Source organism: Quercus lobata, chromosome 6 (genome assembly GCF_001633185.2).
Source record: "Quercus lobata isolate SW786 chromosome 6, ValleyOak3.0 Primary Assembly, whole genome shotgun sequence".
NCBI lineage: Eukaryota > Viridiplantae > Streptophyta > Magnoliopsida > Fagales > Fagaceae > Quercus > Quercus lobata.
The window spans coordinates 22106299-22129346 of NC_044909.1; the positions used below are offsets into that span (position 1 = coordinate 22106299).

The 23048-nt window shown below is 33.9% G+C and overlaps 2 protein-coding genes across 2 annotated transcripts; both read right to left on the reverse strand.

Moving 5' to 3' along the window:
• Positions 1-1167: 1167 nt before the first annotated feature.
• Positions 1168-10149, reverse strand: LOC115949983 (late embryogenesis abundant protein 2-like). The gene is made up of 6 exons (XM_031067238.1): positions 10040-10149; positions 8956-9123; positions 8334-8419; positions 3192-3405; positions 2045-2212; positions 1168-1532 (listed from the first exon to the last, which is right to left on the reverse strand). Exons 1-6 carry the CDS (start codon positions 10091-10093, stop codon positions 1443-1445), a joined length of 780 nt encoding a protein of 259 aa, XP_030923098.1. The 5' UTR covers positions 10094-10149; the 3' UTR covers positions 1168-1442.
• A 5914-nt stretch (positions 10150-16063) lies between these two features.
• Positions 16064-19696, reverse strand: LOC115994549 (beta-amylase 1, chloroplastic). Its single transcript, XM_031118753.1, has 4 exons — positions 18977-19696; positions 17914-18124; positions 17213-17323; positions 16064-17130 (listed from the first exon to the last, which is right to left on the reverse strand). The coding sequence occupies exons 1-4, from the start codon at positions 19588-19590 to the stop codon at positions 16324-16326; spliced, it is 1743 nt and encodes a 580-aa protein (XP_030974613.1). The 5' UTR covers positions 19591-19696; the 3' UTR covers positions 16064-16323.
• Between the last annotated feature and the right edge of the window lie 3352 nt (positions 19697-23048).

Consider the following 23048-nt stretch of genomic DNA (forward strand, 5'->3'; position numbering starts at 1 on the left):
TTGGAAGGCATGAGTATAGTTTAGCTATACTCATTAGTAAGTTCATGAAGACACCACGTGTATGAGATTAACATACCTTTGTTCCCCCTTGAAAGGGTATGAGCACAGCCTCTTCATCAGTCTAATTCTTAATCATCAACAAGTCTAAAAGAAATTGGGTCTCATAATTTTCTCTTGTTTAATCAACATGCATTCATGTTTACTCTCATTTAACTAGAAATTTTACTGTTGAACTCATGTTCCACCAATTGCGAGCAGGTTGGTGGGCAATCCGACCAAACCCAATTTGTGGACACTCCTAATCATTATATTGCTTAAGCAAAGGTCAAGCAAACTTTATATTTTGAGTTTGCTCGAGTGAGAATAAAATTACCCAAGCAAGTCTTTTGAAACTTGATCTCTCCAAGCTATTTTTGACTCAACTTATACATAACCAAGTTATTTGAATATAATCTTCTTAAACACTTGTTGACATAGGAATTAGCCAATAATTTTACATTACAATTGATTAATAATAAATAAATAAATTATACCAATATATATTATAAAATTTTTAGATCTATGGAGGATTAGACTGGTCCAGCATTATGATATCCCATTGATCTCATGGACATGCAATTCCTATATAAACACTGCTCACACTCTCCTTATGTCAAACTGCAGCTACCTTTTGGGATCAATTCCAAAGGTGAAGGTTAATTACTGTTACTAGGAAGCTAATCAGCGTGCAGACATATTGGCTAAGAATGGCGCATCAACAAGAAGATTTTACTGGCTTTGTTTGTCTACCTTCAGACATTGTAATGCTTTTATACTTTGATGCCATTAGCATGTACCCTAAGAAGCTATGCCCAAACTTTATTGCTTTAAATTAATATAGTCTCTGGTTTACCAAAAAAACTTATTCCATTACAAGAGTTATTACACCATACCAAACATACCATTACTTTCTAAATACAACCTTCTTTTAGCCAATATTATTTTTTAAACATAATAAATTAATGAAAATAAGTTCTCTAAACAAAGAAGAAGATAAAAACATTGAATATACAACTTAAATTGGTTCTATATGGCAAATTGGCTATACATCCTTAGAAATATTAACAAAAAATGGGAAATTCTACACACACACACACATATATTGAGAAGATGCATAAAGATATTGAAGAAGGTGAAACAAATCAACTTTACATATGTATTATTGTTAAGCCTTTATTACATCTCATATTATAATGAAAAGGGAAAAATCAAAATAATGAAAAGCAAATGTCTTTATTACATCCGAAAGGAGTTTTCTAAAAAAAATCTCACTTCAACTGCGATGTTGCTTTTCCCTGTTAGTCAGGTTGAGCAAAAACCTAGGTGAAAAAACAAACAAAAAAAAAACAACCTAAACCCATTAATGTAACATCATAATATGAGAGACACATAAGTGTTTTCTTTCATTTCTTAGCATTATTTTCAGCCATTCCAATCGTGTTCTTCACACTGTCTACAGCGTTTTGAGCCATGTTCTTCACCTGTTCTCCGGTCTGTTACAGGAACAAATTAACAATGTTGCACCGTGAATATACTCCTAAAATCCAAGGCATAAACATTTAAATGTATTTTTTTTCTATATATAAGCTCAACTAGAAGTCTAATAAATTATAAATCTCTCATTCTAATATAGCATGTGATGCAAAAAAGTCCATGGTTGAGTGTAAACATATGTGTGTGGGTTTTTGTATTTTTAACTCAGATACCCTACAAGACCTAAAACGGGTAAAACCCAAACCAACCCATATATGTTTATGAAGTGCAAATGTTATTAATAAAACTTCAAATGAATGTAAATTTTCTAAACTCTATCGTAGTTTTGATGATCCACTTTATACTCAATTAATTGAAGCAATCATGCGTTTGATTTGATTTGATTTTATTTTTTTCATTTTTTAATTTTGATAACTTTATTATAAGAAGATATATTAGAGGATTTTTATTTGTCTAGAGACTATTGAATTTGGTAACATCCCTTGAAAAATAAAATAAAATGAGGGAGAACCTGCTGGAGGAAGCCAGCACTTTGATCCTTTCCATGTTGGGCAGACTCCTGAGCTGATTGAGCTGCACTGGCTGTCCTATCTTTAGCAGATTGAGCTACACTAGCTGTCCTGTCTTTGGCTGTATTGGCTGTGTCCTTTGTGGATTGAACCCACTCTTCAGTCTTGGCCTGCCCAACCACAAAAATAAATGGTTAGTTATTGTTATATGGGTTGTGTGAATGGGCACTATAAAGTGCCCGTTAACACACCACTTTATGTTATAATTTACCACTTTATATCAGAATTTTGTCAACCACTTAGCTTTATGTCAGTATTTTGTTAACTTTATAAGCTTTAGGGTCAACTTTATACAATTTCTCCCATTTATCCATTTTTTTTTTATTAAATATGACCCACATTATTTTAACATTTGCCTTGTTGTATTACAAATAAAATGTATACTGTATACACATGTAATAATCATTACTCAAAATGAATAGTCAATAATCAATATCTTCAAGCATTAGCATTCCAGATTGCAAAAAATGTTCTATTTTACCATCTAAAAAGCTACTTTATTTATTATATCATCCAACTTTACAATACACCCAATACCCAATGTCCTAGTTTATATTTTCCTATATTAAAATAATATATCTACACAATAAAATAATATAACCCAAAAGAGGTGAGAGACAATAATGAGAGAGAGAGAGAGATTAGGAGAATTAGAAATAATATAAAATATGTGAGAGACAATAAAAAACTATTTAAAAGAAAATACCATCTTGCTACTGCTTGGTTGCAAAATATTGCTATAGCTTGGTTGCAAATTTTTTTTTTAAAATAACATCCCAAGTAATGCTTTTGATTTTGTGGTTTGATGGTATAAAATTGCATATTGGGAGTTTTACAACTCCTAAAACTAATGCTCTTACAAATATGGTGCTAAGTGCTAACATGGTTAAATTATAAAAGTCCTATAAAAAAAACATGGTCAATTAAAAGAATATAATTTAATCCCCATTGGAAAATTTTCCTACCTGGCCTTGTCCATGGGCTTGACCTGATTTGTAATTTTGCTTTGCGCTGGCCATCTTTGCTCAAAAAATGTTATATAACCAAGTTTTCAAATTTTTCAATTTCTTGATCTCAATGTTATTCTGCCTTGTTTTTAGAAGTATTTATAGCAGTTAAAGGTCCATAGAGAAGTGACACATGGAAGTCAGGAATTATGCTATACATAAGTATGTGTTTGTTGATGTAAGGAGTAGGCTTGTATTTCTGCTTTGAAATAGGCATTAGGTGGTTGAAATTGGCAACGCCTATGAAAAAGGACTTTGGATCACCGAGAGTTGAACCAGCATTAGCAGCAGTGAAGCTAAATAGCTATATAGCTATTTTAGCTTCACCAAAACACAAAAATGCATGCTGCAGTAATGGTATTATAGGTAAAAAATTTTAGTTTTTTGCTACAGTGCACAACTCTTTATGGTTGTGCACGGTAGCAAAAAGCTAAAAAAAAATAATATTTTATTAAAATTTTCTCTTTTTTCTCATTAAAAAATCATTCTCTCTCTCTCTCTCTCTCTCTCTCTCTCTCTCTACTTTCTTCTTTTTTTCCTTCTCATTTTTTTTTCTCTTCTCATCAGATACCCCTTTACCACCAAATTCATCTATTAGTCTCAGTTTTTGTTATCTTTCTCAATTTTTCCCAACAAAGATGAAGAAACGTGGGCTAGCTGAGAATCATGAACAAGAAGAATGGCTTTGGGAGCTAATCTGCACAAAGCACTAGGCTAAAATCAGCTGCCCAAACCAGCAACTCCGATCTATGGTCTTTGCTGCCTAGCTTTCGTTATTTTTTTTTCTTTTCGATAGAAACGTCTGCAGCTTGATTTCGAAGAAGAAGACATAGTGCCAAGATTTATATTATATTATATTATAATATACTTTAATAATACTATGTGGTTTTAAACTATTATTTTAAACCATTTAATGAACTCATGCGAGGATATTTGGGTTCTAGCATAGTAAGGGGATAGAATATAGCAAGTTAACACACATTTGAAAGATAGTTAGAAACTAGCATCTTGAGTTTTAGAAACTAGCATCCCTAGTTTTAGAAACTTGAGTTCCTTATGAAACTTGAAGCTTAAAGACTCGCTTCCTACTTGTTGAGTTGAACACTATTATGCCACATAGATCTCGAGTCTTATTGACTCAAGTTCTACAAAGCAAAACCAAGTCTTTAAGACTCGATTTTCAATGAGAAATGCCACTGATCTCAAGTCTGCAAGACTCGATTTCTACCAGAATAAAACTCCAAGTGTTTTATGTATCTGGTTTGGGGTTATGTGGAAATGGGGGAAAAACAAAATTTCTAGTGGATTGATGTGGTTTGATAATGAATAAATGGGAGTAGTGATAGAGCTGAGTGCGAGACAGTGACCTTAGTGCGAGATAGTGAGAGAGCAGAGTGAGGTGATCATATTCCAGAACACTTAAGCGTCCGCCAATGGGTTTTCTACTATTGATGAGATGCACTTGTCTCTGGTAGAGTGAGGGTTTGCCAATGGGTTTTCTACCACCGATGAATTTTTTGCCGCCGATGAGATGCGCTTGTTTCAGGTTTGGGGTTTGTATGTTTGGGTGTGAAGGAGAGTTCTTGTGTTTTGGAGTCTGGATGCTTAAGTGCCAATACGATCACAAATCAAGTATTAGAAACTCAATTTCAACGTGGCTCCACGTGGAAAAAAGTCCATGTCAGATGCTTGTAGCTCAGGATCTCGAGTATTAGAAACACGATTTCTACCCTGAACTCGAGTTTTAAAAACTTGAGATGCTACTTTTCCACTTTGTTTTGAAACTGGGCAACTAACGAAATTCTTAGCAATTTAATATTAAATGAAAAAAAAAAAAATTCAACTTGTACCTAGCTTTCTTTATTTTTTAAACGGTGGCGTTTTAGACTTCTTTTTTTTTTTTTAATATACTCAACTCAACTATCATGGCTTTTGAGTGGATGAGTTGTGATGTGTCTTTATGTTATAACTTTTTTCCCTCTCTTTTGTGTGTGTTTGTTTCTCAAAAAAGATTTAAAAAAAAAGAAGATAAATTTTGTATATATATAATTTGGGGTTAAAACAAAATATTATTGTTACACTAGATAATTATTTGCTATTATGATGATTGAGAAATTGTTTTAGTAAAAAAAAATGTATAAGTATAATTTCGGGTTAAAAAATCACTTGTTAACACTAGACGATTATTTACTATCATGTGGTGGCGGCAGTGGAAGAGTTGGTGGCGGTAGCAATGGGGGCGGCGATAGTGGCAGCAGTAGCGGTTATGGTAGTTGTGATTGTTGTTTATTGTAGTGGATATGTTATTTTATTGTAGTAGATATATTATTTTATTGTGTTGAAAGCTAAAATAGATCCACCGCTACTGGGTGTTTTGTAAAATGAGTAAGTAAAATAGATAAAGTAACTTTTTGTGGTGCCAAATAGCTAAATTATTAGCTCCACTGCTATGGATGCTTTAATACCAAAAAGGAATAAAAACCACGACTAATTGGAAGCAATGGTATTAATTAGAACGAATGGAGGAAAAGATAGATAAAAAACCTGTGGAGACAACTTTTGCATCATAATTTTTACCACAATTTTGATGTGATAGTGGTAGAGAAAAATTAGTAAATACATGTAAAAATGATAGACAATCACTCACCCATTTGTTACATTAGAATTGAGACAAAAGTTATGATTCTAGTTTGAGAAGAAAAAAAATTGAAATGTCGAAGGTCAAAGGCTTTTTTTAGCCACGTGGCACCTCTCATTTTGTCAATAAATACAAATCTCACATAACATAAAAATTGGACCAAACATGTGCAAGGCCTAAGACTTCACAGATCGGATCAAACTTTGCAACCCATATTTTCCTCACCTCAAAATGAGCTTATTAAGTTTTTACTCTTTACTACACCTGTAGGGTTCATACTTCATACTTCATACTTCATGGTCAATACTCTCTCTCGGCCTCACAACCAATAGCTTTAATTGATGTAAAGAGTAGTGATAGTTGTAGACCGTGTGTACAAGACACAGAGATGAAATTGTGTTTTTGAAAACACAATTTCAGCTAAATGTGTATGACAGTGTGTAACTCAATATGTGCAACAATAATTAACGTTACAAAAATATGATATGGGGTGGACAATAACTAAATTTGATTGGTTTCGCAAGAAAATCCAACATCTATGTCAAACCAAAATAGCTTGTCTCTTCAAATTTCAAAATCATAAGCCAAACTCATGTACTTTCATTGGGTTAGTTGAGCTCTATGGTTTGGAAGGCATGAGTATAGTTTAGCTATACTCATTAGTAAGTTCATGGAGATACCAAGTGTATGAGATTAACATACCTTTGTTCCCCATGTGAACACTTGAAAGGGTATGGGCACAACCTCTTCATTAGTCTAATTCTTAATTATCAACAAGTCTAAAAGAAATTGGGACTCATAATTTTCTCTTGTTTAATCAGCATGCATTCATGTTTACTCTCATTTAACTAGAAATTTTACTGTTAAAGTGTTTTGAAAACACAATTTCAGCTAAATGTGTATGACAGTGTGTAACTCAATGTGTGCAACAATAATTAACGTTACAAAAATATGATATGGGGTAGACAATAACTAAATTTTCTTGGTTTCACAAGAAAATCCAACATCTATGTCAAACCAAAATAGCTTGTCTCTTCAAATTTCAAAATCATAAACCAAACTCATGTACTTTCATTGGGTTAGTTGAGCTCTATGGTTTGGAAGGCATGAGTATAGTTTAGCTATACTCATTAGTAAGTTCATGGAGACACCATGTATACGAGATTAACATACCTTTGTTCCCCATGTGAACACTTGAAAGAGTATGAGCACAGCCTCTTCATCAGTCTAATTCTTAATCATCAAGAAGTCTAAAAGAAATCGGGACTCATAATTTTCTCTTTTTTAATCAACATGCATTCATGTTTACTCTCATTTAATTAGAAATTTTACTGTTGAACTCATGTTCCACCAATTGCGAGCAGGTTGGTGGGCAATCCGACCAAACCCAATTTGTGGACACTCCTAATCATTATATTGCTTAAGCAAAGGTCAAGTAAACTTTGTATTTTGAGTTTACTCAAGTGAGAATAAAATTTCCCAAGCAAGTTTTTTGAAACTAGATCTTTCCAAGCTATTTCTTGACTCAACTTATACATAACCAAGTTATTTGAATACAATCTTCTTAAACACTTGTTGACATAGGAATTAGCCAACCTATAACTAACAATTGTCATCTGTAATTTTACATTACAATTGATTAATAATAAATAAATAAATTATACCAATATATATTATAAAATTTTTAGATCTATGGAGGATTAGACTGGTCCAGCATTATGATATCCCATTGATCTCATGGACATGCAATTCCTATATAAACACTGCTCACACTCCTTATGTCAAACTACAGCTACCTTTTGGGATCAATTCCAAAGGTGAAGGTTAATTACTGTTACTAGGAAGCTAATCAGTGTGCAGACATATTGGCTAAGAATGGCGTATCAACAAGAAGATTTTACTAGCTTTGTTTGTCCGCCTTCAGACATTGTAATGCTTTTATACTTTGATGCCATTAGCATGTATCCTAAGAAGCTCTGCCCAAACTTTATTGCTTTAAATTAATATAGTCTCTTGTTTGCCAAAAAACTTATTCCACTACAAGAGTTATTACACCATACCAAACATACCATTACTTTCTAAATACGACCTTCTTTTAGCCAATATTATTTTTTAAACATAATAAATTAATGAAAATAAGTTCTCTAAACAAAGAAGAAGATAAAAACATTGAATATGCCACTTAAATTGGTTTTGTATGGCAAATTGGCTATACATCCTTAGAAACATTAACAAAAAATGGGAAATTCTACACACACACACACACATATATATATATATATTGAGAGGATGCATAAAAATATTAAAGAAGGTGAAACAAATCAACTTTACATATGTATTATTGTTTAGCATTTATTACATCTCATATTATAATGAAAAGGGAAAAATAAAAATAATGAAAAGCACATGTCTTTATTACAACCGAGAGGAGTTTTTTTAAAAGAAATCTCACTTCAACGGCTATGTTGCTTGTCCCTGTTAGTCAGGAAGAGCAAAAACCTAGGTGAAAAATCAAACAAAAAAAAAACAACCTAAATCATTAATGTAGCATCATAATATGAGAGACACATAAGTGTTTTCTTTCACTTCTTAGCGTTATTTTCAACCATTCCAATCGTGTTCTTCACACTGTCTACAGCGTTCTGAGCCATGTTCTTCACCTGTTCTCCGGTCTGTTACAGGAACAAATTAACAATGTTGCACCGTGAATATCTTCCTAAAATCCAAGGCATAAACATTTAAATGTATTTTTTTCTATATATAAGCTAAACTAGAAGTCTAATAAATTATAAATCTCTCATTCTAATATAGCATGTGATGCAAAAAAGTCCATAATTGAGTGTAAACATATATGTGTGGGTTTTTGTATTTTTAACTCAGATACCCTACAAGACTGACAACAGGTAAAACCCAAACCGACCCATATATGTTTATGAAGTGTAAATGTTATTAATAAAACTACAAATGAACGTAAATTTTCTAAACTCTATCGTACTTTTGATGATCCACTTTATACTCAATTAATTGAAGCAATCATGTGTTTGAGTTTTTTTTTTTTTTTTTTTTTTTTTTTTTTTTTTTTTTTTTTTTTTCATTTTTTAACTTTGATTACTTTATTATAAGAAGATATATTAGAGGATTTTTATTTGTCTAGAGACTATTGAATTGGGTAACATCCCTTGAAAAATAAAATAAAATAAGGGAGAACCTCCTGGAGGAAACCAGCACTTTGATCCTTTCCATGTTGGGTAGACTCCTGAGCTGATTGAGCTGCACTAGCTGTCCTGTCTTTAGCAGATTGAGCTGCACTAGTTGTCTTGTCTTTGGCTGCATTGGCTGTGTCCTTTGTGGATTGAACCCACTCTTCAGTCTTGGCCTGCCCAAACACAAAAATAAATGGTTAGTTATTGTTATATGGGTTGTGTGAATGGGCACCATAAAGTGCCCGTTAACACACCACTTTATGTCAGAATTTACCACTTTATATCAGAATTTTGTCAGCCACTTGGCTTTATGTCAGTATTTTGTTAACTTTATAAGCTTTAGGGTCAACTTTATATAATTTCTCCCATTTATCCAATTTTTTTTAATAAATATGACCCACATAATTTTAACATTTGCCTTGTTGTATTACAAATTGCATGTATACTATATACACATGTAATTTTTTTTTTTGAGAGGTATATACACATGTAATAATCATTACTCAAAATGAACGGTTAATAATCAATATCTTCGAGCATTAGCATTTAGGATTGCAAAAAATATTCTATTTTACCATTTAAAAAGCTACTTTATTTATTATATCATCCAACTTTACAATATACCCAATACCTAGCGTCCTAGTTTTTATTTTCCTATATTAAAATATCATATCTACACAATAAAATAATATAAAAGAGGTGAGAGACAATAAATAAATAAATAAACTATTTAAAAAGAGGTGTGTGTGAGAGAGAGAGAGAGAGAGAGAGAGAGAGAGAGAAAGAGATTAGAAGAATTAGAAATAATATAAAATATGTGAGAGAATAAAAAACTTTTAAAAAAAAAATACCATCTTGCTACTGCTTGGTTGCAAAATTTTAAAAAAATAACATCCCATGTAATGCTTTTGATTTTGTGGTTTGATGGTATAAAATTGCATATACAACTCCTAATACTAATGCTCTTACAAATATGGTGCTAAGTGCTGACATGGTTAAATTATAAAAGTCCCATAAAAAAAAAAAAAAAAAAAGAAACATGGCTAATTAAAAGAATATAACTTAATCCCCATTGGAAAATTTTCCTACCTGGCCCTGTCCATGGGCTTGACCTGATTTGTAATTTTGCTTTGCGCTGGCCATCTTTGCTCGAAAAATGTTATATAACCAAGTTTTCTACTTTTTCAATTTCTTGATCTCAATGTTATTATGCCTTGTTTTCTTAAGTATTTATAGCAGTTAGAGGTCCATAAAGAAGTGACACGTGGAAGTCTATACATAAGTACGTGTTTGTTGATGTAAGGAGCAGGCTTGTATTTCTGCTTTGAAATAGGCATTGGGTGGCTGAAATTTTCAACTGGATATGGGCCTCTGAAAAAGGATTTCGGATCACCAAGAGTTGAACCACTAATACCGAAAAGGAAGAAAAACCATGACTAATTGGAAGCAATGGTATTAATTAGAATGGAGGGAGGAAAAAGATAGATAAAAAAAAAAAATTGTAGAGACATCTTTTGTGTCATAATTTTTACTACAATTTTGATGTGATAGTGGTAGAAAAAAATTAGTAAGTACATGTAAAAATGATAGACAGTCACTCACCCATTTGCTACATTAGAATTGAGACAAAAGTTATGATTCTAGTTTGAGAGAAAGAAAAAAAAAAAAATTGAAATGTCGAAGGTCAAAGGATTTTTTTAGCCACATGGCACCTCTCATTTTGTCAATAAATACAAATCTCACCTAACATAAAAATTGGACCAAACATGTGCAAGGCCTAAGGCAAAGAGCCCAATTAATTGTCTATATGATTACGAGTTGGTGTTTTACTCTACTTCTTGTCATGCAAATGGGTCACTTTTCAAATCAAACGGGCTACACAGACTTCACTTCACAGATTGGACTTTGCAACCCATATTTTCCTCACCTCAAAATGAGCTTATTAAGTTTTTACTCTTTACTACACTAGTAGGGTTCATACTTCATGGTCAATACTCTCTCTCTATGGGGTGGGCCTCACAACCAATAGCTCTAATTGATATAAAGAGTTGTGATAGTTGTAGACCGTGTGTACCAGACACACAAATGAAATTGTGCTTTGAAAACACGATTTCAACTAAGTGTGTATGACAGTGTGTAACTCAGTTTGTACAACAATAATTGACGTTACAAAAATATGATATTGGGTGGACAATAACTAAATCTGCTTGGTTTCTCAAGAAAATCCAATATCTATGTCAAACCAAAATATCTTGTCTCTTCAAATTTCAAAATCATAAACCAAACAATTGATTAACAAAAAATAAATAAATTATACCAATATATATTATAAAATTTTTAGATCTATGGAGGATTAGACTGGTCCAGCATTATGATATCCCATTGATCTCATGGACATGCAATTCCTATGTGATGGAAAGAAAAAATTGTGTGCAAGTCACACTTTTACCGCATGACAGATCATATGAAAGATAGAGACCAATGTGGCTATATATGTTGATATTTGATGGTCATCAACTGCAACAAAGTCTGATAGCAACTTTGGGTCGACCAAATATATCAATGTACAAAGAATCACGAGAATTAAATCCATCCGTGTCTCTGAATGTGATTCCACAACTAGTTGGGATCGCATCTCAAAATTGATGAATGTGCACCAAAAACCAGACTTAAAAGGGAGCTTATGAAAATGCATCTTTTGGTGGCCTCCAACTCAATACATGTGACTAGTTATGGCAGAAATAAAAATACATGTGATTTATCACATGACACAGGCAAAACATCACAGCATCTTTTTGGTTTATTAATTGACTCTGTTGGAGAATGGAGATACAAGGTGTATCCTCGCCAAATACGTACCTTGAACTGAACCCTACCTCCTTTCTAATTTAAAGATGCATGATTTTGAGTTGAACTATAGAGCAAAAAGTTAAATGACAAACTATATTAAGTGAACTAATCTCAACCACTCAATTATATGCAGAGACTTTAATTTGAATCGTTGGAATTAAAATCTCCGTCATGGTCATGCATTTATGATTCCCCAACTTAGTTATGAATGATACATACATGCATGCATGTAGCATGCCATATATGTTGCCAATATTGGTTCCTGCATAATGGTAATATTTTTGATGATTAATTCTTGGCGCTAATCAGATTGACGAGTGCTGGTCGATCCGAGACCTTTACGGTTTACGCACATATCCCTCACTGACAATTGACAATCCATTTATGAAAAAAGAATACCTCAAATTTTCTTAAGGCTTTCGAGTCTATTAATTGTTTTGTTAGGTTCTAAGGACTTAGGATTTTATGTATTTAGAACTCTAATGTGTATTGTTGGCAAACCATGATCAAAATAAGATGTTTAGTCGTGTTTAGACTTGCTCAAAGTTGGTTCATTTATGTAAAGTTCGAATAAGCTGTTGCAGAATTTATTTATGCTTCTCAGCCTAGTTCGATCGATCGAAACTTAGGCTCGATCAATCGAAAATCAGGTCAGAGGTGTTTTCTACAGAATTCCAACTCAGCCCTAGTTGTGTTTTAAAACGTTTAAGGTTTTCTAATTTGCATTAGGTATAAAAGGCAAACCCTAGCTACGTTTTAGTGTTACTCATATTGCTGTTTGTGTAAATCTCTTGTAAGATCTGTAAGGAGTTTTCCTTTACACAAGCTTAGGATTATCAAGAAGGAGATTTCTTCAAGAGCTTGATAATCGTTCAATTGTTGCCATAAGAACTTAAAGAAACACAAGTGGGTGTGCTTGTACTTGCTGGAGAATCCAAGAAAGAAGGAGTTCGTGGTTTCGGAGCTTGCACGTGGTCATGTTAGTAAGTTTCTACTGGTGGATAGCAATAGGATGTTAGTGGTCTAAACCCTGTTGAACAATTTCGATTCTTTCATAATGGATTCAGGTTTAGCTTGAGAATAGCTAGGTTAAATCCTCCCCAGGTTTTTACCGGTTTGATTTCCTAGGTGATCATATCTTTGTGTTATTTATATTTCTGCTACTTTGCATGATATGATTGTTTTGATTGTGATAACCTAGATTTGTTAATTTGGACTAAGTAACAACTTGACTAATTACCTAGGTTAATCCAATTGTGTTTTTAAGGGGTCTAAAAACTATCATGTTTTTCACAAACTGAAGGTCTAATTTATAAAAGTCCAACATAAATACTTGATGTATAAAATTTTACGTTTTCAACTGCCAAATTATATGACAAATCAGATATATAGAAAGGAAAAAGGTTGGAAACAAATTAAAACAAGGAAGTCAAAAATGAACCTATAAAGCTTTTCAACTTTAAGGTGATCCATGCAATGAATTTACTATTCTATTAAAATAGCATCGTTAGAGCATTAGCGTTGGAGAATGCTAATGCCAAATATAAAGGAAATTTGGTATTTCAAGATCATTTTAAAATGATTTGCATCAGGAAATGCTAATACTAACTATTGCAAATTTTTTTTAATAATGCTATAGTGCAATTCTACCTTTAGAATTGCACTGTAGCACCATTCTAAAACAAAATAATACTTTTTTATTCATATAGCTGACTCTCTCTCTCTCTCGTCTCTTCTCTGTTTCTCATCTCCTTTCTCTCTCCACAATGGCCTCTCTCTCTCATCACATCTCTCTTACGGTGGGCTATCCTGGCGTGGGTCGTGGGTCCGGCATGGAGGTGAGATTGGGGAAGTCGAGATCGGCGTGGTATGGTGGCGATTTCTGGGTTTTTTGGGTCCAAATCAGCGTGGTATGATCGGCGGCGTGTTTAAGCCGAGTTGTGATCGGCGTGGTATGATCGGCGATTTCTGAGTTTTTTGGGTCCAGATCGGCGGGTTTTATTGAAGCCGAGTTGTGAAATTTAGGATTTTTTGGGGGATATTTGCAGCTTAACGTTGTGAAGGGACAAAATATAGTAAGTTAATACGGGTTTGAAAGAAAAATGCAAACTAGCATCTCGAGTTTTAGAAACTCGAGTTCCATATCAATCTCTAGCCTCAAAGACTTGCTTCCCACTTGCTGAGTTGGAAATGTATATGCCACATAGATCTCGAGTTTTTAATAGTTGAGTTCAAAAAAACATAAATCTCGAGTTTTTTACACTCGATTTCAAACAGATAAAAAAAAAACTTATAAACCCCAAAAAAAAAAAAGATTTCAAATAGATAACAAAAAACGTACAAACCCAAAAAAAAAAAAAAAAAAAAAAAAAAAAAAAAAAACCAGAGAAAAAAAAAAAGAACCGAGAAGAAAGAAGGAAACCCAGAAGAAAGAAAGAACGAAAGAAGAAGATCCACAGCAAAGGGTCTTGTTTTTGTTGTCTTCGGTTGTGGGCATTGCTTGCTTTTTGTTGTCTTGGTTTGTATTGAAAAGGGTCTTGTTGCTTTTTGGGTTTTGAAGGGTTGAACATTTGCTGGAGATTGGTGGGTATTGGGTTGGTTCTTGATTGGAGCTTTTCTTTCTAAAGTCAGGTACGAGTATTGGATTGGTTCTTGATTGGAGCTTTTCTTTCTAAAGTCAGGTACGAGTATTGGATTGGTTCTTCATTGGAGCTTTTCTTTCTAAAGTCAGTGTACGCACTGGAACTCGAGTCTTAGAGACTCAAGTTCCACGTGGAATTTTTATGCACGTCAGCTGTCTCAAAAATCTGGAACTCGAGTTTTTAAAACTCAATTTGCTATTGATCTCGAGTTTTAAAAACTCGAGATGCTAGTTTCACACATACTTTCAAAACCGGACAACTAACAAAATTGTTAAAAATCCTTTGTTATTTGGAAAGGGTGTTCGGATTTTTTGTTTGTGGGTTTTGTTGATTGATGCGTTTTTGGTTGATTTATGAAGTTTTGTTTGTGAGTTTTTTGGGTCCAGATCGGCGGTGTGTATGTGCGTTTTGTTTGTGGGTTTTTTGGGTCCAGATTGACAGATTTGTTTTATTGTTGGATTTTGTTTCACCACCTCACCGGAAATGAAGGCTCCGGCGGAAGTTGCAGATAGAAGAGAGCTAAAAATTAGAGAGGAGAGAGATGGGAGAGAAAAGATATAATTTTAGGATATATTATTTTATTACGTAAATATATTATTTTAATGAATAGAATAGGAAAATAAAAGTTTAAAATGCTGGAGGTATTGTAAAATGGTATGATAAAATGATAAAGTAACCTTTTAGGATAAAATAAAGTAGAATTGGAATTGTGGGACGCTGATGCTCTTATAACCTGATGGCCTAGAAACAAAAGCAACTTCATGTTGAAACACGAAGATGTTAAAATTCTAGGACATAAAGCTTGAATGAAATGAGATACTTTATGGAGAAACTAAAATGAATTGATTAGTTCCCATCAAAAAAAAAATGAATTGATTAGATATTCAGTTTAACAGAGGCGTTCTACAAGTTCAGTACAACTTTTTGGTTGGATCTTACAGGAAGAAACCTGAATAGAAATTTAAAAAAAAAAAAAAAGGTTTTTGGCTGGATATTTGAATAAGAAAATTAGGAACAGCAGAAGGTACATCGTCAGTGACAAGCCCCACAAATTCGATACATCATAACAAGAGACCATATTTGAGAAAATTTTCTTTCACATATCCTTAAATAAACAATTTTTGAGTTTAGGCGAGATGATTAATTACTCGACTTTACCCGTCCTAGTTTTTTTTTTTTTTTTTTTTTCTCCCTGGATTGTGGGGTATGTCAAGACACACTAGAATGGCTCAACATAAAAAGATACTGGCTCTCATTGCACCACCATACCCTGCATACTCTAGCTCTCACCGCTGAGAAAGATATTTTATCCAAAATCCAGCTACAATAGAGTTCTTCTCCAAGCTGAGAGACAAACATAGTATTTGACTGACTATTTGCCACTAGTATAGTTATCCCATTCTAACTGTGCAGGATAGATGATATAGAATTTTCACTTTGGCATTGCCATTAGTTGATAGATCACATTTTAACCAAGATTCGATACAATGAAGATCACTGATTTCATGATTGATATTTATTAAGATAATAGTTATGGATGATAACCCCTGAGAAATGTACAATTCCAACATATTAATGATTTAACAAACAAGAAGCAAGCAAATTATTTGACATCAATGAGTAAAACGGAAAGAAGAGAGATTGGAGAAATATATGTAAATGTAATCATGTATTATCCTGTCAAGAGGAATGAAGAAGCTTTTGGGTATTGAAACAACCAACACTAGAATCCCCCATCGTACGACACAAGATTATACATTTCCATAGCATATAAAAATAAAGAGCTATAGAAAACGAACAGGGTAGAGACATTATTTTACACTGCATGACTTCTTCTGCCCTAGTCCCCAAAGTCTGAAACCATGGGTGAAACCTAAATTTTTAGCGCATAAGAGCAACAGCAGCTTCTTGCATCGAAGGCTCGGTAATATGCACAAAATGCTCAGCTTCCCGCTCAACCTGTTCCCGACACTTGTTAGCACCCTTACCTTCCTTCATTTTCTTCACAAAACCTACAAACCGGCTCCAGTTATCTGCCTGGAATAATTGTGGGTTCATCCTCAAGTAAGTGAATGCACACATCTCACTTCCACCTGAATTCCCATCAAAATTCAACGATGATGTTTGTAAGATCTGCTCATGCGCACAACCATCATAACGAGGCAATGCATTTTCCCCAGCAAGTGGGACTTTTGCTTTCTGAGTAGCTAAAGCCACTTGCTTGACAAGCTTCTCAGGTGCACAAAGGGCATCCTGTGGTTGCTCATGATCTCTCATCTCAATGCAAGTGAAATTGAATATAGCTCCATGGCGTGCCAACATCTGGGCAATAGGAAGGTAACCATCTCGGAATCGAGTGTTATAATACCCGGCTGTGAGTTCAGGGGCATGAGAACGAGACCCATAGTGCCAATGGATGCCTGCAATCTTGACCGAAATCTTAACACCCGAATTCTCAAAGATTGACTTGGCTGACATAAGTATTCTGTCGCCATGGTCTAGGAGCATCTGGGAGTACCAGCCTAGGAAGAATTCACCATAAGAACTATTCCAACCTCCACCTTCTTTTCTGAAAAATGGGGTATCTTCTGGCCACTTGTTGTATTCGCCAGCATCAGTAGGGCCTGTGCTGCCCCATTTCGACTTACCAGCAACTTCGGCAGCAGCTTTTAAGCTACTCAGCATATACTGCATCATGTAATAAACATTAGCAAACAAATAGATATCACTAAATCACAGGCTTAAAAGAAAGAACATAGATTATAAATACCTTGTCATAACACTGGAAGGCACCGATTCCTGGGAACCTCCATGTCCCATTCTGCTCTGGATATGAAGGGTATCGAAGCTCACCAGCTGGACCCATTCCCACTTGAATTTCCTACATGTAGCAAATTACAAACAGGTTAGCCCACAATCTAGATTCATGGCATATAACAGCATACTCTAATTCAAAAAGAAATTAAATAAATTTAAATCTAGGTCTCTATTATTTTGTATAAAATCCTCCTTTCACATAATAGTGGTCTCACGTCACATGTGACTTCTGTACAGGAGCCTACTCTTATGTGAGAGGCCAGTGTAGTACACTCTGCATATCGATCATTTTCAACCCACACCAATTAGACCATTCCAGCTTTTATTGTGAGATTAAAAAACATAGTAGCAATGAACAAATGGCAATTGACCATTTTGGACATCCAGTGTATTACATCCTCCTTTCACATAATATTGGGTCTTAACCGCTCACGTGTGACTTCTAAAACCTACTCTTATATATGTGAGAGGCCGGTGTAGTACACTGAATATATCGATCCATTTCGAACTGCACCAATTAGACTATTCCAGTTTTTAAATTAAAACTCATAGTAACAATGAATAACAGCTGACAATAGACCCAAAAGGGCCAAAACTAATGCAAACCAAAATGAATTAAACGCAGAACGAACAAATATAGGGATGAATCATTACCACGATGGTGTCACCAAGCAAGTGTTTGAAGTTATCTCTGAAGGCACGCATGAAGTCAGCATAACACTGCACAGGTGTCCGTCCCTTGAGAACTGGAATGGTATCACACCCAAGTGATAGATATTCACAATTCCTCCTCCCCCATTGATCAGTGTATGCAAGGTCAGGGTCTTTGTTAATCTCTTCCCCAACCCACTTCGGCAAAGGAATACTGTATATCAAAACCAAAACCGATCAGTCATAATCAGATTCATTTCAATTCCTAGATGTTCTTTTCTAAAACATAATTTGAAAACCAAAATGATTCAAAAAAGTATTTTTCATAATTCCTTTATTTTACTTTTTACGTACCCGTATAAACCGCTTATTTTGTTAAAAATTAAAAATATTTAAAATGAGAGATGTTAACTCTACACCCTATCACATGTATTATTTTGTTAAAAATTAAAAAAAAAAAATTTTTTTTTTGAAAGCAAAAATTAAAAATATTTAAAATGAGAGAGGTTAACTCTACAACATTCAACATATATAGCAGTTAATTGTTATTGGTTCAAATTTAAAACTAATACTAATAATATTATTATTTTGTTCTAACAATAACAACTTGTAACAACTTAAAATTTATTGTAAAAATATTATAAATAGATATTTTCTCATTTAAAATATTTGGTTGAAAACTAAAATAGTAAATAGTTTTATAAAACTCCGTTTTAAATGGTTTCAAAAAAAAAAAAAAAAAAAACTCCGTTTTAAAGTTTTTTTTAATAAAATACTGATAGGCCCTGTACACAATACCCACTAGAAAAGCATAATTCCTGTGTAAAACGCTCTTCTCCTAAAACAAAAAACAAAAAAACAAAAAAAAAAACGCCAAAAACGCAAACGCTGCTTGTATCCAAACGGTACTACGTCAGCTCAATAAAAAAAACCCAACGCAAAGGCGCGTGTCTCGCACGCTCCTCAAACAAACAAACACAAAAAACACTTTGAAATTTATTTAATTTGCTAATAATAATAATTTATTAAAAAAAAAAAAAAAAGGAGAGGAAGAGAAGAAACGCACGTGACAGAGTCCCCGACGTTTCCGCCACATTGATGAAAGGACATGACGGCCTGGACTTTGAGTCCGTGCTTCTTAGCCATCTCAAGCAACTCAGCATACCCACCCCAATTGTACGATCCAGCCGCCTCTCTCTCCACCAATCCCCACCACACGTCCATCATGATCCCCTCCACCCCGGCACTCTTCAGCGCCTGCAAACTCGCGTTCATCGCTTTCCTCCTATTCACCGTGTTGTTCATCGTCACGCTGTCCAACGGCATCATCACGTAAACCGGCACCCCCTCTCCCTTCTTATCCTGCGCACCCCCCCTACTGTACTCTACGCCCCTCGCCGGAGGCGCTTCTACTTCCGTCGCGAAGGCTCTGCACGCCACCGAGAGATCGCCTCGCGTCGCTCCGAGCACCGGTGATCTGCACGGGCTCATCGGCGGCGACGGAGAGAAATCCACGGCGTCTGTTTTTTGGACCTTGCATCGGAGACTCGACGCCGGAGATTTCCACACCGACGCTGCGCACACCGTCGCAGTTGTCTCGGTTGAGTTCGTATTACCTGTTTCCAGCGGAACCGGAGTTCCGGCGAGAGCTCCGATCTGGTGCGTCATGCTCAACGCCATGTAGTATCCGAGAAAGTGTGATAAAAAGTGTTTTTTTTTTTTTAGTACTTTGAAATGGAAAGTATTTGATTCGGTTTTTTCTGTTGGAGTTGGGAGAATTTAAACCTGAGAGGCGGTCTAGGATTTATAGGGCTGAGATCGGATAAGATTAAAATAATAATTTTCTGAAACGTAATCTTGGGCCACGTGTTTGAGCACTACGTGGCGGTGTGTGAGCGGTTGAGAAGGCGACGGCTACGATGACTGGATGCACGTGAAGATGGACGGTGGGATGGGGCTTGCGCGTGAAGGTTCCAGTAAACGCGCTTTTTAGCGTTTTTTTTCCTTGTGAGTTGGAGACACGTGTGGGGAAAAGGACAGGTCACCTGCGAGAGGCTCTTTCGGCTTAAGAATTAAGATATTGAAGGGAGCAAGGGTGAGTTTGTCTTTTCGTTTTCTAGTCGGTCGGCTGGCTAGGAAGTCCACGACCACGAAAACGATGAAGATCTCTAATCTATTTGTAATAAAGTTGACACGTGGAGGCCTGAGGGTGAAGTAGGAGTAGGCTGGTGATTACTGCCACGGAATTTAAACGTCCGACAAATTTTTGGCTATATTTGCGTAGCATCTGGAGGATTCTACGATTTGATTTTTTTTTTTTTAAGATGAATTTCACAGTCCCACCCCCAGCAAATTGTGAAATTGATAATTTATCCCCAAACCAACATACAACAATTTTAATTTCTAAAAAATGAAATATTTTATTTTCAAACCAATTCGTAAGAAAATTTCTCCAAACCAAGTGCAATTGATAAACCATTTCTTGTATTTAGTTACATAACATATTATATTTAATTAATTATATGATTTATTTAAATAATTGTTAAAAATAATACAAATTTTATTATATAATATTTATAAAAATATAAATTATAATTGCTTTTTTTATAATTAATGATGCATCAATTGGTATTATAAAATTCTTAATGCCCCTAGTACCATCACTATTATTTAGGACAGCAAATTAATGTGCCTGCTGATTCTGAATTAGTTAATCCTCTTAATCTCAAGGATTCTTTTAAAAAGATATATGTCAGAAAATAACATGTTAATCATTTATTTTGTTGAACCAAAATACAATACATATTGGCTCTATGTTTTATGCAAACCATAGGAGTTTCTGACAATTACGCATCTACTAATAATCACATCAGGTTAATCATTTATCATGCATCTAACATTTTTTTATTTTTTTTTATTTGAGAAAGTTTAGTTAGATTAGAAGTTAGCACACAGGGGAGGGGGATGCATCAACAATTTGAAAGTAAATAGTGCCCTTCAATTGAATGTTCTCGCTAAACATTGACTAAACAGATCCGTATGCGCCACACAAATCTTTTTTTTTCTTTTTTCTTTTTTTTTGCTGAATATGCCCCACACAAATCTATGACATGTCATTACAAGTATCATGCATAAAAACAAAAATAACATGTATTCTTTAAACAAACATTAATGTTACTATTAAAGAAGCTCACTATCACACTGTGTTGTTATCCCGACATAATTTCAAAGTGACTCATTAATGATAGCTCCCTAATCCTTATCTAAAATATTTTTTAATGCATTTTGTCTATTCATCTCTTTCTCTTTATTACTTTGTAGTTTACAAAGAAAATACTTGGATATTATTTGTGCAAATATCTTGTCCACTGCGTCATCTTAGGAGTTAAGGAGTTAAGGGGATTAAGTTATCCAAAGATATAGAACCTATAAATTATTTAATCTTTATAAAAATGATCGTGTCTAGTTCTATGAAGGGTCAGTTAAACTTAAGTCAAGTTAGGTAATTCATTTATAGAAGTCCGAGGCTTATTTTAGTTTTTTTTTTTTTTTTTTTTTTTTTTTTTTGAGTGAGGCCTTCTTTTCTTCCAACTATTTCACCACAATTTTTTCGCAATAAAACAATTTGATTGCATTCATTCTTGAAACACTTTAGAAAAGGGTTTGAGAAAGAATGACTAAAATAATAGGCTCAAATTGGTGACTAGCGGTAATGTATCAAGAAAGAAAATAATAAAGGGTCAAAATTAACAAAGATGGCCTAAAATCATCTCTTAAGGATTGGGATAGTTATTCAAAATAATAGTCTCTATATTTTATTTTCAACATTTTCAAGTCATCTCTATCTCTCAACCAAGAAACATGTTCATGTGGCTAAAGTGCATGTGTAAAATAGTTGAGCATGAAAAATAATGGAATTCTTTAGATAGAAGTAGCATAAAGAACTTTGACTTAAAACTCCTGTTAAAGCAACTCTCTTTTTTTTTTTTTTTTTTAAATTGGACTAAAAAAAACAAAAATCACTAAAAACAACCTAAAAAAAAAATTAACATAAAATAAAACCAAATGCAAATCATCCCATGCTACTCCCCCCAACCTAAAACTTACATTGTCCTCAATGTTAACAAGAAAAAACAATAAAGAGTAGAGATTATAGAAAGGCTTATTTTAGTTGTGTTGGTGAAAGTAGCAATATACCCTCAAGTACTTGGGTTCCAATTCAAAATTTTAGGAAAAAATAAGTCTTTTTTTCTTTTCTTTTTTCCTTTTTTTTTGAGGAATTTAAGAGAAGGCTTTCACAAGGTTGCACTCTTCCAAGGGCCTGTTTGGGTTGTGTATATCTCAATTCTCATATCTCATCACTCTAAACTTATTTCCCAATTCTCATAATTGAAACTTCATAATAGCCGTCACTCAAACCCATTACTGTTTGGTTCAAAATCTCAACAGAGTTTTCACTTTAAGAATCTCAAATTTTGTAACATCACATGGGTCCCATTGTACTGACTCAACAGGCATGAGTTCTCTCTCCTCTTCCTTTTATTTTTTCCTCTCTTTACTTCTCTCCCACACCTCTGGTTAACATATGTAAAATTTGCATGGTTTTTTTTACCCATATATTCCATGTCTTGTTTTAGAATTCTTAACTCTATTGTAAAGAAGCATATGTAAAGTTCCTTAAAAAAAAAAAAAGCATATGTAAATATTTGTAATTTTCTTTTGGGCTATGTTTGGTTTGAGGAAAAAGGAGAGAAGTGAAGAGAAATGAATTCTTGTCCTTTGTTTGGTTAGAAGAGAATAGAATGGAGAAATGAAATGTGAAGAGAAAATATTTCTATGGGTTCTACCAATTTTTTATTTTTAACTTTTCATTCAAATCCATAAAATTACACTTATACACTTAACAAAGTTTTGACTTTTATTTGAAATTACATTTATACTTGTACACACAATTTTCTTAAAAGATAAATCACACGATTACGAAATAGTGTAACAAATAATTAATTTTGTATTGATTTATATATATCCTTTGTATAAATCTTTACAATGAAAGAGTACAATAAACTCCTCTGATTTGATCTCTAAAAAATTTTACGATCCGAAGGGGCTATAAAGCTTGATCTTGAATCGTGCTTTGA